Source organism: Hippopotamus amphibius, chromosome 5, assembly GCF_030028045.1.
Source record: "Hippopotamus amphibius kiboko isolate mHipAmp2 chromosome 5, mHipAmp2.hap2, whole genome shotgun sequence".
NCBI lineage: Eukaryota > Metazoa > Chordata > Mammalia > Artiodactyla > Hippopotamidae > Hippopotamus > Hippopotamus amphibius.
Genome location: NC_080190.1, coordinates 66,732,990 through 66,749,699, shown reverse-complemented (window position 1 = coordinate 66,749,699; position 16,710 = coordinate 66,732,990). Strand labels below are relative to the sequence as shown.

Sequence of the window (16,710 nt, the reverse complement as noted above, 5' to 3'; positions counted from 1 at the left end):
TATCACCTGTTCCTTGTCAGCGTTGTCCTGGAGCCTTAGTCAAATTTTTTTTAGGAAAGAAAAAAAGAAAAGAAATTAAAGGTATAAGAATCAGAAAAAGAGAAAGTAAAACTGTCATTATTTGCAGATAGTATTTGTCTGTATAGAACACTAAAAAATATCTAGACAAGTGAGGAGAATAACAGGAGAGTTTTGGAAGATGTCTGGGGATAAGATACACAGCTTTATTATATTTCTGTATATTGACAATAATTAAAATATGTATATATTTTAAAATCTTTTATTTTAGAATATTTTTAGATTTACAAAAAAATTGCAAACATAGTACCTATCCATCACCCAGTTTTCCCCACTGTTAGCATTTTACCTTAATATGATACATTTAAAATATATATGTGTGCGTATAGATACACACACATAAGAAAAAGAATATATATGTTCTTTTTCTTATATATATTTATGTTCTTTTTTTTTTTTTAAAAATCAGCATCTACAATAGTAATAAAACTGTATCCTGGAATGAATCCAGCAAAAGATGTACAAAGCATATATGCATCAAATTAAAATTTGACTGAAAAACATCAAGGGAGAATGTGTAAGAATCCAGGGGCAACTCAGCAGACCCAAAGGGCAGGAGATTCCCCCAGGCCTCCTGGGCACTGAGCCCTGGGGTGAAAGCAGCTATTTCTCCACCTGCCCAGAGCCCGCGTGGTCTGGCCTCTCCTCGTCTCTCTGTGCCTGACGGGTCATGACCCAGTCTAGTGCAGTTTTTCCTCCTGCTGCCTCCTGACTTCTGCTGGAGGAGACTCCTTTCTCAGGCATTTGACTGCCTTCATCCTGTGCTGTACACAATGGTGAATGATGAGTTCACCTCTCCAGGACCTTCCAGCCTCAGTGCTTTGCACTGCCTGCTGTGGTCCTTAACTCACGAATGTTGGCCTCTGACCTCACAGGAATAAGGAAGGTCTCCACAATGCCAAAGAAATCCTGACCCGCCTGGGAGTGGAGCCATCTGATGACGACTGTATTTCGGTCCAGCACGTGTGCACCATCATTTCCTTCCGCTCCGCCAACCTGGTGGCCGCCACGCTGGGCGCCATCTTGAATCGCCTTCGAGATAACAAGGGCACAACCAGGCTGCGGACCACGGTTGGTGTCGACGGGTCTCTTTACAAGACGCACCCACAGTGAGTCTGCCCTTTGCTATAATTGGCACTCAGTTTCTGCCTGGGCTAAGGACCTTTTCCAGAGGGCAGACTTTTGCACCCAGTGAAGGTTTCTGGCAGACAAGACAATATCTAGTTCTGGACAGAAGGGTCAGAGTTGCCCACCTGGGAAGGTATCCAGCCCTCAGCTGATTCCCGCTGGTGTTGCTTCTGCACTGCACTGTCATCTCTCCTCACTTCATAAGTCTTGTTAGAGATTTCTGTAGCTGCCAGGAGCACTGGGTGGAATGTGTCTGTATCTTGAATTCTCTTGCTTGTCTGCTTTTCATCAGGGACCTTCATTGTCACTGTAGCTCGGGTCATAGGTGTAGTGCCCACATTCCTGTTTTAGAAGCTCCTGTGGGTTTCTAAAGCACCCCCAAACACTCAGAGAGTACTTTTTAAAAATGGGCAACTTATTGATGCTTTGCATCTGAGAGCCAGAGAGAGATTAAGTTGTAAGTGGTCCCCACCCATGCTGCCTTCTTATCTATTGGACACCTTAGCATCAAAAGCCTTCTGTGGCCACTAAGAACATGGCTTGTACCTTTTTAAAAGGCTAAAGGTGAATTCTAAGTCTTTATATATCGAGTTTTAACAATAACTGCCTGTGATGTGATTTTTTTGTACAGGATCTTAGATATTTTTCCCATTGTATATATAATGTGCATGTGAAGTGGCCTTGCAGATACTGTGCCTTCATACCCAGTTCTAGTAACAATTAAATGAAGATTAACTTAAACTGAAATAGTTCACTATTGCTGAGGGGATAGGGTTTGAGCTAGTTAGCTGTTATTATCTGCCAGGTTCATAATTTTACTTCTTTGTATTCTTAGAGTATTTGTAAAATTATTGATAATGCAATTAGCTATTTTTTAAAAAAATTTCTTGGCTAATTTTTGGACAAGAAAGCTTAGGGATTTACATCACATTAAAATATTTTCTACTTGTAGTAAAATACACATAAAATTTACCATCTTAGCCATTATTTGAGTGTACAGTTCAGTACATTTAAGTACATTCACACTGCTGTGCAGCTATCACCACGTCACCATCATCTCCAACTCTTTATCTGAACATCACATTTTAAAACATAACTTTGATTAAATACTGATTATTTCAGAAGGAACATATTTTTGGTATAGAAACTTGAGATAGTTCAAAAAATTACAAAGAGAATAGAAGGCATTTTTAATCCCATCCCCTGGAGTTGACCCATGTTAACATTTTGGGGTTCCGGTTTCCCAGTTTCCTTTGGCAGGCAGCCTTCCATACTTACAGCAGGCCACAAACCTGGAGAAAGTTCTGTTTCTCACTGAGTCCTGTCCTAAAGGCCTCTTCTAACCACTAAAAAATACCCCGCCTCTTGGGGGCTACGGGAAAGGGCCAAGTGAAAATGAAAAACAAGAGCGATTCTTGATTGAGCTCTTGCTCAGCTCCAGTCATTCATCGAAGCATTTGATGAACTCACTGAGTTCCCACCACATACGTCACCGTCAGCCAGATGCTGCCATCTGCGTTGACTCCAAGGTTAAGGTCCCGTGGTGTGGAAGGTGGGGGTGCTCACCCTTGTCTCCTGGTCTGACTTTTAAACGCTAGGCTCTTTCTGGACCACTGTGCTGTATTGTCTCTTTGTCATGGTGGACAGCAACAGTTTTTTGGACCCTGAATTTTCTGTATTCGATATTCTTTTTTTTTTTGGCCTCATGGCATGTGGGATAGGGTTCCCCCACCACGGATCAAACCCATGTCCTCTGCAGTAGACGTGCGGAGTCCTAACCACTGGACTGCCTAGGAAGTCCCTTGATAGTCATGGAATAACGAGAGCCCTCTCTTTTTATGTGTGACTGTGGGTGAGTTCAGTTTTCCCTTTTTACCTGTCTGCATTTGCTAACTTGTCTGCAGTGGATGTGTTGTGTGACTGGAGCAATGAGAAAAGCAGGTGTAGAAAATGGAATTAAAGTGTGGAAAAAGAAAGGGGTCCTGGAGGTCCCTACAGTCTGGCCTCAGGCTGGCTATTTTCCCCCCACCCCCACCCCAGGTATTCCCGGCGTTTCCATAAGACTCTGAGGCGCCTGGTGCCCGACTGCGATGTACGTTTCCTCCTCTCGGAGAGTGGCAGCGGCAAGGGGGCTGCCATGGTGACCGCGGTGGCCTACCGCCTGGCTGAGCAGCACCGGCAGATAGAGGAGACCCTGGCCCACTTCCGCCTCACCAAGGATATGCTGCTGGAGGTGAAAAGGAGGATGCGGGCCGAGATGGAATTGGGGCTGGGCAAGCAGACACACGACAGGGCCGTCGTCAAGATGCTGCCGTCCTTCGTCCGGAGCACTCCCGATGGCACCGGTGAGGACCTCTGCTGGGGGCTGACGCGCCCCTCCTGCTTCTCCTACCAGTGACCCAGTCACTGTGGGGCTGCCGGGAGGTTGGCTTCTACAGTGGGCGCATTTATACTGGGGTGGCATGATTTTGACAAGAGCTAGAAATTCAGACCTCTCTCTGCCATTTTTTTTTTAATTAATTTTTTTTCTCTTCCATTTTTTAAAAAAAAATTTATTTTATTTTATTTTTGGCTGCATCGGGTCTTAGTTGCAGCATGAGGGATCTTTGTTGAGGCATGCAGGATCTTTTGTTGCGGCACACAGGGTTCTCTCTAGTTGTGGCATGTGGGTTTTCTTTTCTCTGTTAGTGGCGCATGGGTTCCAGAGCACCTGGGCTTTGCACTTTGTGGCGTGTGGGCTCTCTAGTGGAGGCGCAAGAGCTCAGTAGTTGTGGCACACAGGCTTAGTTGCTTTGAGGCACGTGGGATCCTAGTTCCCTGACCAGGGATCAAACCTGCATCCCCTGCAGTGGAAGATGGATCCTTTACCACTGCCCCACCAGGGAAGTCCCCTCTCTCTTCCATTTTTACCACCGACTTGCTGCGTGTGTGACTCAAGGCAGTTGGCTTCCCCTGGTCCGGCCTCCCAGGCAGGCGCTGTCTCTAAAACCACGGCCCTATTCTGAATTAGAAAGCGATTTTAAGAGAACAGAGGGGCAGATCCCGAAGCCCTGAGATTGCTGTAGGGCCTTTGATAAACACAGGAAAGCAGAAGAAGGATAAACACTCAACACCCCCTTCCTAGGTCCTGGTGGATTGTGAGAGGCACACAGAGGCCTGGGGAATTTCACACCTGGGCAGATTGGAACCCAGCATCCAACCTGCACTGCTGACCTTGCTGGTCCTGTTGGAGCTGACCACTGTGGGGAGGCTGATGACTGTTTGTGATATGAGTATGTCCTACGTGTAAGCTACTTACTCCTGCATTGCAAACCACCCTCAACTTAGTGGCTTTAAACAGCAACCATTTATCATTGCTCACGGGTCCCTGAGTCAGCAGCTTGTTGTTGCTCCTCTGGGCCGGGCTCGGCTGGTCTTCGCGGGACTCTTCTTGCCTCTGCGGTCCCTGGGGGGCCCTCCCTCACATGTCCAGCGTTTGTCTGTCAGCTGGGGTGCAGGAGTGCCTGGCCATGTGGCTCATCCTCCAGCGGGCCGCGGGTTTGTTCACATGGTAACAGCAGGGTCCACGAGGGAGAGGGAGATCTCAAACCCTCTTGGAGGCCTAGGCTGGGGCTGGCTCAGCTCTGCTTTTGCCACACTCTGTTGGCCAAAGCAAGTTATAAGGCCAGGCCAGATCCAAGGGGAGGAGGAAATAGATTCCATTTTTTGATGGGAAGAACTGCAAAGTCACTTTGCAAAGAAGCGTGCGTACGGGGAGGAATGATTGTGGCCATTTTTGCAAACACTCTACACATTGACATACGTTATTAATTTTTATATGAGGTTCCCTAAGATCAGGTCATTATTGCCAAGCTTTTTAGTAGCCTGGTAAAGTTTGTTTATTGTGGCAAATGGTTCATCCGTGGGGCCTTTTGTCCTTCTAGTGTGGCTCAGAGGCTGTGGTGGTCATGAGGTAGTGCCCACCCTCTTTGAGCCCGGGCTGTGCACTGAGGGAAGACTTAACAGCTTCTCCCCTGTATTTAATATGGGGCTTCCTCCCTGGGAAGTCTGAAGTCTCGGGGTTACTGGCTGCCAGGAGGTAAAACCAACTCTTCTTTGATCTTCTTTATGTTCTTGACCACAACAGAGCACGGTGACTTCTTGGCCCTTGATCTTGGAGGAACGAATTTCCGTGTCCTGCTGGTGAAAATTCGTAGTGGGAAAAAGAGAACTGTGGAAATGCACAACAAGATCTATGCCATTCCCACTGAAATCATGCAGGGCACTGGGGAAGAGGTGAGACAGTTTTGCTTTTACACTGCCGTGGCATGTGTGTCTGTCACACACCTGGCAGTGGCATTGTTGGGCCCCAGAATCTGCATGTGATACATGCCACTGTGCAGTTGTGTCCGTGTGGCCTGAAAGCATCAGGTACGTTCAGCCATGCTGGGCTTAGGATGCTCAGGGGGCTGTGACAATCCTAGGGAGGGGAGCTGCTCTGAATGTGTCAGAGTGTGTGCGTGTGTGCATGTGTACTTGTACATGTGCACTGAGGGTGTGAAACAGAAGGGTGCATGAGTAATCGCTTCTTTTCTCCTAAAGCTGTTTGACCACATCGTTTCCTGCATCTCTGACTTCCTGGACTACATGGGCATCAAGGGCCCCAGAATGCCTCTGGGCTTCACGTTTTCATTTCCTTGCAAGCAGACGAGCTTGGATGCGGTGAGTCTCCTTTTCCCAGGCATCAGACATTGGGCAGTGCTGACTGTCCCTTGGCCGGTGTGGGTCAGCTCTTTGAAGCCTCCTCCAGCCTCTGTGTCATCCCTCGATTCTGGGACAGCTTAGCTGTCATAGTGGGTTGACCCAGGCCTTACGTCACACCCTCCAGTACATCTTAAGACTCTTCTCTACTCTTCTTTTATCATTTAAAGCATTCACCTCTTCTGGGAAGCTTTCTGGTCCTCCAGGCAAAAAGAATCTCACCCTCCTCAGTGTTCCCTGTTCATTCTAATGTTACCTGGTTATAGCACTTTTTACACAGTTTTTAGTTATCTTTGCTGTCTTTTCTGCGATGTCGTATGCTCCTTGAGCCAAGAACCTGTGTTCACCACAGGCCCTAGCACAGTGTGCTGTCAGAGAAGATGCTTAATAAATGTTTATTCAATAAATGGAATGAAACAGGGTTCAAGGTCACCTGCTGAGGACTAAGAGCTGGGCATACCGTTCCTGCCCTCAGGGAGCCCTCAGTCTAGTGGAGCATCCCAGTCCTTACACCAGCAGCTCCAGCACCACACTTAGGGGTATTGGCAGGGCGGGGGGATATCCATGTGGAAGGAACCGATTGTGCAGAGTCACGTAGGCAAGACCCATCCTCTGTGTTTTACAGGTAGAGGTATGGCCAGGGAGGAGGCCCTGATGTTGGCATCACGTCACACGGGGCCTTAGGCCAGGGTTTGAGGCATATGATTGGCAGCACTTGGGAAGCTGGGTAGGGCCACCTGCCCCTGGAAGCCAGTTAATCCAGTCACAGTGCTGACTCAGGGCTTTTTCCCTCTTAAACTCTTCTGGATCTCAACAGGTGGATCCATGTAAACTTGGTTTTTGCCATTTTTAAAGGCCTGGTGATTTTTTATTATGTTGAGGTAGGTTCCCTCTATGCCCACCTTCTGGAGAGTTTTTATCATAAATGGGTGTTGAATTTTGTCAAAAGCTTTTTCTGCATCTATTGAGATGATCATGTGGTTTTTATCCTTCAGTTTGTTAATGTGGTGTATCACATTGATTGATTTGCCTATATTGAAGAATCCTTGCATTCCAGGGATAAACCCCACTTGACCATGGTGTATGATCCTTTTAATGTGTTGTTGGATTCTGTTGGCTAGTATTTTGTTGAGGATTTTTGCATCTAAATTCATCAGTGATATTGGTCTGTAGTTTTCTTTTTTTGTAGTATCTTTGTCTGATTTTGGTATCAGGATGATGGTGGCTTCATAAAATGAGTTTGGAAGTGTTCCTTCCTCTGCAGTTTTTTGGAAGAGTTTGAGAAGGATGGGTGTTAGCTCTTCTCTAAATGTTTGATAAAATTCACCTGTGAATCCATCTGGTCCTAGACTTTTGTTTGTTGAGAGAGTTTTAATCACAGTTTCAATTTCATTACTTGTGATTGGTCTGTTCATATTTTCTATGTCTTCCTGATTCAGTCTTGGAAGGTTATAAGGTTCTAAGAATCTGTCCATTTCATCCAGGTTGTCCATTTTATTGGCATATAGTTGCTCGTAGTAATCTCTTATGGTGCTTTTTATTTCTGTGGTGTCCGTTGTAACTTCTGTTTCATTTCTAATTTTATTGATTTGAGTCCTCTGCCAGGTCTGGTGATTTTTAAAAGCAGTTCACTTATACCGTCATCATAGTGAGTACACACCCAGCAAGTGTATAAACAGTCCAATCAGACCTAAAGTTTACTTTAGGTAGTAACAGTGTTATCAAAAATTTGCAATTCTCCACTTACATTGTTGGCAAATTATTCTTCGGGGGAACTAGTTGGTTATACCACGGGTGGCACCATTAACTTTCTATGCCTCAGTTTCTCCATCTGTGAAGTGGGGATTATAAGCCAGACTGCTATGAGGACGGTGAGAGGGGACAGGCTGCCAAGGACTCTTTGTATTTTATTGGTTTGTTCCTCAGATATTCCAGCATCGTCTCACTGTAAATTCTTAGCACGTATTTACTCTGGAGGGAGGGGGTGAGATTTTGTATTCTGCCCAGAAGGATTAATGACACAGGACTCTCCTGCTGCCCTTCCTGTTGCAGGGAATCTTGATCACCTGGACGAAAGGTTTTAAGGCAACCGACTGCGTGGGGCAGGACGTAGCAACCTTACTGAGGGATGCAGTAAAAAGGAGAGAGGTAACTATTAAAAGGATGTTTTTAAAAATCTTTGCTGTTTTTCTCCAGTTATAAAAATTGTACTGCTCAAGAATTCCCTGGCGGTGCCGTGGTTAGGGCTCCGAGCTTCCACTGCAAGGGGCACAGGTTCAATCCCTGGTTGGGAAACAAAGATTCCACGTGCCACTCGGCAGCCAAAAAAAAAAAATTGTACTTGCTTATTGTAAAGAATTCAAACGACACAGAAGCATGTGACAAGGGTATTAACGTCCCCCCACTGATGGCAATAAAAGAGAGCAGGACAGTTTTGTGTTCTTGTTAGACATTTTATTTTTATTTTATTTTATTTTATTTTATTTTATTTTATTTTATTTTATTTTATTTTATTTTATTTAAGCTCTTTATTGGAATATAATTGCTTTACACTGTTGTGCCAGTTTTTGCTGTACAACAAAGTGAATCAGCTGTATTTATACATCCATCCCCATATCCCCTCCCTCCCTCGACACCCTCCCTATCCCAGCCCTTCTAAGTCATCACCCATCATCACAGTTTTGTGTTCTTCAAAGATAGTTTAAGGCATGTAAAATCATGGCTCTCCTCCAGCTTGAAAAAGGGAAAAGCAGCCCCTGACCACTGGGCACAGCCTGGCACCGCCACAGAGCACAGCTGTCATCACAGCCCCCACTCCACGACCATGATGGAGTCAGACGAGAGAGAGAGCACTCTGTCGTCACGGCAGAACTTGGCACACGCTCAGAGGTGGCCCTGCTTCCTGACAGCATCCAGTCCAGAGCAAAACCCCACTTCCTAGAACCCTTGCTGAAACCACTGGCACAGGCTCAAATCCTACAACTGTGCTTTCTAACACTTTCGGAGCCTCCCCATGGGATGTGTTTGCCTGTGTTGCAGCCAACCAATCAGGAGACCCAGCTTTGCCCACTGCGGGTGTGTTTCTGGTGGTCTTTGGCTGGAGGACACTGACAGAATATAAAATGAAAGATGCTGAAGTTTCTATTTAACTCATTAATGAACGAGGGAATCAGCAAGAGGTTTATTTAAAAAAGAAAAGAAAAGAAAAAGCCTGTTCAAATGTCTTCAGTTGAGAAGAGCAGATAAATACACAGGCAGTCAGGAAGGCTGAAATGAATGGGTGGAAGAGGGGTCAGTTATTCCTGGAAGAGTGTCCTGGACAAGAGCTAACATTTCATTGAAATGAAACCCGATGACCTCTTTTTGCCCACTTCACAACGTTGAGTGTTCTTCCAATGTGCTTTAATGTATATATACCAACATACACACGTTTTTAAGTCATACCATATATACTATATTACAGCTGGCTTCTTTTGTTTAATATGAAACAGGAGTCTTTCATGTGACTACATAGAGGCCAAACTCATTCACTTGCTTGGCTGTATAGGATTCCAGGGTTTGCCTAAACTGGGCCTTACAGAGCCCCTTTTGATCTAGATTTGAGTTGTTTCTCCTTCTGGTTCACAGAAGTCATACACTAAATACCCTGTATGTGCCTTTGTATACCTACGTGTCTGTCTCCAAAGGACAGATTCTGAGATGTAGATTTGGTACTTCCATGTTGCCCCCGAAAGGCTGTAGTACTTTAGTAAACTGCCAGGAGAAAGAGCTACTTGGCCGTTGTCCCTTGCCTTTTCTCCATTCCTCAGCGCCCTCTGGGCTGCCTCTCTGGTACTCAGTGCCATCTGTGAAGTGGGTAAAATACTTCCTTTCTTCAGAGCTCAAGCTTCAAGTACATCATTAGTAGTAGATGTTTAGTGAAGGAGCATTTCATTACCTTTCACAGGCTGGTAAGGAAAATATTTCAGATGATGCACCAGCAGCTTTGTGACTGCAGAGTGAACCTGCAGAACTCAAGCTGGGCAACGCCGTTCCCCGCCCCCACCCCCACCCCCCACCCCCAAAACTAAACCCGTGTCTCTTTCTTTCCAAAGGAATTTGACCTGGACGTGGTGGCTGTGGTCAACGATACGGTGGGCACCATGATGACCTGTGCTTATGAGGAGCCCACCTGCGAGGTTGGACTCATCGTAGGTGAGTGTCCTGGAGGTTCTTTTTCTGGGGCAGGAAAGGCTGGGTTTTCCTGTTTTGTGGGGCCCTGAGCCAGCAGCTCAGCCTTCGGGGTGAGACAGTGTATCTGTCAGCACTGTCCCCTTAACCAGCTCCAGAGTTTCATCGTGCACCGAGAGCTGCAGGGCTCTCCAGGGGTTTCCCCTCCCAACACCCATCCCACGAGGCCTTGCGTTGACTGTGCGAAGACTGTTAGGAATGGAGCTTTCCAGGAGCGAGGCCCCCAGGTGGCTTACACAGCCCTGGTGGACAGGGCGGGAGTGCCTGGAGCCGGCCTGGTTAGCAGGGCAACTCATAGGGCTTGTAGAGAGGGACTCCGGCAGGTGTTGCAGGGCCAGGACCTGTGGCTGGGAAGAAAGCAGAGCCTCCTCCTCTCCTGACTGTGGAGAAGGGCCAGAGGGCAGCCTGGGTGCCATTTTGCCTTCAGCACCAGTGGTCCCAGCTGCTGAAGTGGGAGGCATGTTACTGAACCAAAATCAGGGTCCGCTTGCTCACGCACAGTAAAGCCAATCTACTGACACTGGGTTGTGGTGAAGGAAAAGTTTATTGTAAAGCATCATACAAGGAGTCCAGGACAGCCAATGCTTAAAAAGCCCAGACTCCCCAATCCGGTTCAGCAAAGCCTTTTTAAAGGCCAGGTGAGGGAGGGGAGTCCCAGGGTATGGGATGAGCTCATACACAGTTCTTATTGGTCAATCACAGGTAACAGGGTGGTGTCACAGGGGTTAGCATTATCAGTCCTTAGACTTCAGCAGGCCTGGGAGCTGTGTTCTCAAGGTCATCAAGTAGTTAACGGCTTCCATTTGGTGGGGGTTTTACCATCTGTAAAACAACTCAGGAAAAGTGCATCAGACACTATTATCTAGGTATTGATAATACCTAGATATTATCAGTACCTGGAGGTACTAAAGAGCTAAAGCAGAGGATGTGGGAGAGCGGCCTGTCCCCAGAAGGCCCCATAGGGTCCTGCTCGGTTACAGGCAGAGGGATTGTCTGCTGGCTTTGCAGGTTGTTTCCTTATAATCCACATACAATAGGGGTCTGGGCCTTGAAAGCACAAAATTCCAGAAGCATCGTGATTTAGGCTGCGAGAAAACCATTTGTCTAACTGATCCTGCTCCTAGTGTCTGGGATGCTGGGAAAAGGTCCGATTTCTTAGCTAACTCAGCACCCTGCTGCGTGGACCTGAGAGATTGGGAGAAGGCCCCAGCAGGCTGCCTTCCTTGTGCCTGGAAGACCTTTTCATTTGTTAAACCACTTTTGGCTCCTGTGGAAATTTAAAAAGCTGGGGAGCAGCTCCGGGGCAAGGTTGTGTGGGGCCTAGCTCTGAGGCCCTCTGTTTCTTCCTTTCTTTTGCAAAGCTCACTTTCTCCACCCGGTCCCTCCCTCTTCCTGCTAATGAATGGACTTTGGTGTGAAATGCAAAGCTGGAGTGACACAACACTTTCTCTGCTTTGGCCTGACCTCAGCTTCCTGCCTAGAGGTCAGGCCTGCAAATGCAGGGGCGGGGTGGGGGGTGAGAGTAGGGGGATTCTCCTGCTGTCTTTAAAGTCACTCTTTCCTTCTGCCATCAACTGTTCGGTGCTCAGAACTCGCATGAGCAAGAAGTATGGTTTACATGTTTTGGCTTTCTTTGTACCCCTTCCATTTCTGGGGCTCCTTCTCTGTTTTACACTTTGGGTGAAAGGGAGCTGAGAAAACAAAAATAATCCAGTTATGTTACCCCAAAACTGGCTTGGCTTCTTGATGGGTGTCAAGCCAAAAGACGCAACCAAACTGAGAGCATTCGCCTCAGTTCAGGACTTGAACCCAGCCTAAACCCAGACTGGGACTCGAACCCACACGGCTAGGACTTGGACCCACAGTCTTTTAATTTAGAGTCACTCACCTGGTGTCTGGACTTACTGAGGCTCAGGTTCTTGGTGTCTCATCACAGAAAGAACTCAGTAAGAGACGAAGTGATAGGTAAGAAGTGGATTTATTTAGAGAGAAGAGTGAGGGCCATCTCAGGAGGTGAGGAAGGCACCAGGGTATAGGGTTGTCAGTTTTTATAGCGGCGGGTAATTTCATAGGCTAATGAGTGGGGGGAGTATTCCAGCTATTTTGGGAAGGAGTGGGGATTTCCAGGAATTGAGCCACTGCCCACTTTTTGATCCTTGTGGTCACCCTTGGAACTGTCATGGCGACTGTGGGGGTGTCACTTAGCTGCTGATGTGCTACAATGAGCCTGTACTGAGGCTCAAGGTCTAGTGGAAGTCGACTTGTCCACCATCTTGGACCCATCTGGTTCTGCTCAGTTTATGTCATGTCCTCGGGCTATGTCATTCTTTCAAGAGTTGTGCCCTGCCCTCTTCCCTCCTATTTCAAAACCAAAGATCAGGAAGGATTTATTACTTGCAGCAAGTAAAGAGAACAGTGGGGATCTTTCCCAAAGCAGTGTCTCCTGGAACAGAAAAATTGGGGAAGTTTTAAGGTAAGGGTATGTGCATATTCATGAAGGGGCTTGGGCAGAGGAGAATTCAGTATAGAATTGAGGCAAAGGTCGACAGAGTTCAGGCTTCAGTGAATTTAAGTCACAAGGGTCAGAAAAGGTCAACATCCTCATCCCTTAGGTTCCAGTGGATCTGGTGGTTGAGTGCCCCAAGGGGGTTTAAATTCTGCACAGCAGCTCAGGAAAGTGCTTCAGGCTAATCTTTACCACTGAAACAGAACTAGGAGTCTTGACAACTCGTTTATTATCTGTGCTATTGTTACTTCTCTTGCCTTAAGATCATTAGGACTGAGACCTGTTCAAGAGCAAGCAACGTGGCCAGGCTTAGATCACAAAATAGCTTAGGCCAAAATGGTTCCTCTTATGTCAAGAAAGTCATGCCTATTTGTCTTTCTCTGGGGACCTCCCACCCTATCTGCTTACAGCTACGCAGACAGAAGCATCTGCGCATTCTACTTAAGTTTCTGCAAAGGGCGTAAAACAACCAGAGCCGACTTGTCTAGCGGGTAGCAGTGTCCTTGTGTCCCTTAGTGATGTGGAAAACCCGTCTGCCTCTGCCTGCCACCCAGGGTGGGTCCATGGTGCTCCTGGGGTAGCAGCCCCAGCACCACCTGTGAGCATGTCGGAAATGCAGGGTCTTAGGCCTCACCCCAGACCTCCTGAATCAGAATATCCATCTTAACAGCTCCTCAGGGGTTCCGGTATATATTAAAATATCTGCGTGAGGGACTCCTTGGTAGTTGGTTGGTTTTTAAATTTCCCATCCAGTCACTGAGAGAAGGCCAGTGACCACAAATTTGGATATCTGGCAGTTAAAACTGCTGTGGAAGTTTTAGAACACTTCCTTTCAACATCTGTCCCTGACTCCTCCTGGATGAAAACCTGGGTGAAATCCAGCCCTAGTCCTTGGGGGGGGGGGCCACAGTCTGAGTAGCCCTGCCCTAGGGAGGTCGGGGATGGAAATTGGAGGCTCCTGATCCCGTGGAAGCCATTTGTCAGGTTGTGTGTACACAGTGTGTGGGTGCACCCAGGGAAATGTCCCTTCTTTCAGGAGAGCCATCAGAATTTCAAAGAGATTTGTGATACGAAAATGGTGAAGAACCATTGCTTTAGAAGGGCACCCTCGAGGGGCTCAGGACACTGTCCTCCCCTGAACTAACTGCGGGCCTCGTTGTGGAGCACCCCGGAGAGTTTATTCAGGCAGAGCCCATGACCAAGTTTGATAAGCAAAGATAAGTGGACATGCATGGTGGGATAGTAGACAACCCCTCCGTGTGATATTTTGTGTGTGTGTGTGTGTGTGTGTGTGTGTGTGTGTGTGTAGTATGTGTGTGTATGTATGTATATGTGTAGAGAGAGAAGGAGAGAGAAATAGAGAAATATCCTTCTAATCTGGATGCTGCCTAAACTTCCACCATTGAAGATACATCCCTCTGTTATAAGACCATCTTGTATTAAAAGAAACATAGCTCTGCGTGGACAGGTAAACACACGAGGCTCTTGGTATTGATGTCTTAGTATAATGTAAGTTAATCAAATGCTCTGGGCAGTTTTAACTCTGACTTTGCCATTATATTTTGAGATTTTCCTGGAAGACATTGGGAAAGTGAAGCTATTACTTTGTTCATCTCAGACGTCTACCCCTCTCTGTGGGGCCCCAGGCCTAGTTGCAATCCCCTTCCCCACTAAGCATGGTGGCATGGCCATTCACTCCCCCCTCGTGTATTTCAGGGACTGGCAGCAATGCCTGCTACATGGAAGAAATGAAGAACATCGAGACGCTAGAAGGAAACGAGGGGCAGATGTGTATCAACATGGAGTGGGGTGCCTTTGGGGACAACGGGTGTCTGGATGATATCAGAACAATCTATGACAAACTGGTGGATGAGTATTCTCTAAACGCTGGGAAGCAAAGGTAATTCCGCCTGGTGGAGGAGACAGAACGGGAGGCATGTGGGTGCATCCTGCCTGTTACAGTGGGAGAAGTTTCTAGTAGGAGTGGGGTCTGCACAGAGCCTGGAGACTGTGGTCCCTCAGGTTCACCCCTGACCTTGGCTTTTGGCCCAAGGAAGGCAGAGGACTTGGGAGTGGGGGCGGGGGTGGCAGCAGCACGTGGTACAAGATGGCCCAGGGTTGATGTTCTGTGCAGGTGCCTCCTCTGGGGACAGGGTGGCAGCGGCCACACCACTCCCTTCCGTGACCGTATTTGTCCTGGAATATTCTGGCCTTCCCAATGCTCTGTGTTTCTTCCCCGTCAGACTAATAGAAAGCTCTTGGTCAGCAGGATTTTGCCTTGTATAGTGGAAGTAGAAGACCCTTCACCTGCAGTTGTTAAAGGGCAAGGGAAATGAGGATGTTGCCCGTGGAAGTGGGGATGGAAGCGGGGAGTTCTCAGTCACTGGTGAGGCAAAGGCCGGCTGCCGCCGTCATTCATCCCTCCCACGGCAGACCTCCTGCACCACCTAGTGGCTGCTTGGAGCTTTGCAGCTCGGGTGTCAGGGACCCTCCCCGAGGTGGCAGTGTCCACCCTTGCCAGCGTAGAGACAAATGACCCCTTGTCTCAAGCTCCCAGGGATCGGGCTGTCCTCTGCCATAGCCAAGACAAGGTGGTCTAAGCCGTTTCCCCAGGAGCTGGGGGTAGTACCTCCCAAACATCAGTGATTCTCCAGCTAACCTCAAGATGTTTGTCTTTTCCAAATACCACCTGTGCTTAATGTTTTTCTTTAAATCAGCTTGTATTCTTAAATTTAATGAGGGAGGAAAACCAATATTACCATAAAATGGATATAGTGAAGAACAGTGTTATTTCAGTCCTAGCTACTGTGCGTATCAAAGTCTCTACAGGAAGACCCCCTTTGTTAAAAGGGAGATCAGTAGAGGTTGGACGGAGTTAGAGCCATCTCAGCACCAGACTTATCAGCGCCAAGGAGATATGTCTCCTTCATGGAACGAAAAGGACTGGATGGGAATTGATGATAGTGGTGCTATTTTGTGTTTTTCCTGTGCACACCTGAAATCTTCTGGAGTATCCTTATTCCAGTGGAGTCTTCCCAGTCTGGGGACACTGGGATGGGGTGTGTGCATGGAAGCATTTAAATCCCTTGTCATTTCTTGAGAGGGCAGGAATTAAGAGCCTCAAGAATAAGTGACCTTCAGGGGTATGTTGACTGCCTGGGTCCTCCAGCCTGTGTGGTTTTATCACTCTGTGAGTGCTTAACCAGCACTCTGGGTTTTGGCAAAACCTTCCAAAAACCCAGTGGGAACTTCCCCCCTGTTGTCTTGTCCCTTTAAGCTGTGTGTGGGTTCTACAGGTATTTATTGAGCACTTGACTGAGAGCAGCTCTGTGCGATGCTGGGCCCTGGGACTCAAAGCTGAGCAAGACAGGCTTTCGCCGCAGGGATGCCGAGAGGTGGAGGACCTGTGTGTGCTGTGAAGAAGGGAGGGTGCATGGGAGCTGAGTTAGGCAGGAGGAGGACAGGCCTCTTGGAGCAGTGCCGGGTGAGTGGAGAACTGAGAGCTGGAGTGGGATTTTGCCAGGCAAAGGCAGGGAGTCGGGTGAGGAAGAGGACGCTCCAGCAGTAAGACAGAGTGCGGGTGGCATCGTTTCTGATCCCAGGAGTGTTGGGGATTCCTCAGTCCTTCCCGGTCTTGAGCTCTGCCTCTGCTGGGGAGCAGAGGGCTGGGTGCCTGGGTTGGTGATGCCTGTGAGTCACAGTAAGGTGCCTGGGGTTACTGTGAGACCGAAGGCTTCATATAGACGCCCAGCCCCTTCCTCTGGTTTCAGGTATGAGAAGATGATCAGCGGCATGTACCTGGGTGAAATCGTCCGCAACATCTTGATCGACTTCACCAAGAGGGGATTCCTCTTCCGAGGGCAGATCTCTGAGCCGCTGAAGACTCGGGGCATCTTTCAGACCAAGTATCTCTCTCAGATCGAGAGGTGAGTGGGCAGGGCCTTCCCTGTTAGAGGTGGGATGGGGGCTGGGATGGGGGCGGTAGGCAACCAAGGGGACGTTTTGGCCATTCGTGAGGGTTTTCTTCT

General features: G+C 47.7%; 1 protein-coding gene across 2 annotated transcripts in view; it reads left to right on the top strand.

The window, feature by feature from the left end:
• The window catches only part of HK1 (hexokinase 1), a 68,294-nt gene that overhangs the window by 45,964 nt on the left and 5,620 nt on the right, over positions 1-16,710 (top strand). For both annotated transcript variants that reach the window (XR_009053812.1, XM_057735681.1), the window contains exons 9-16: positions 954-1,187; positions 3,247-3,551; positions 5,333-5,481; positions 5,788-5,907; positions 7,999-8,094; positions 10,041-10,140; positions 14,399-14,582; positions 16,453-16,608. Coding sequence is in view for 1 of the 2 variants with exons in the window: in XM_057735681.1 (XP_057591664.1) it covers positions 954-1,187; positions 3,247-3,551; positions 5,333-5,481; positions 5,788-5,907; positions 7,999-8,094; positions 10,041-10,140; positions 14,399-14,582; positions 16,453-16,608 (1,344 nt within the window). In the remaining variant the exon portion in view is untranslated. The remainder of the gene's footprint in view (positions 1-953; positions 1,188-3,246; positions 3,552-5,332; positions 5,482-5,787; positions 5,908-7,998; positions 8,095-10,040; positions 10,141-14,398; positions 14,583-16,452; positions 16,609-16,710) is intronic.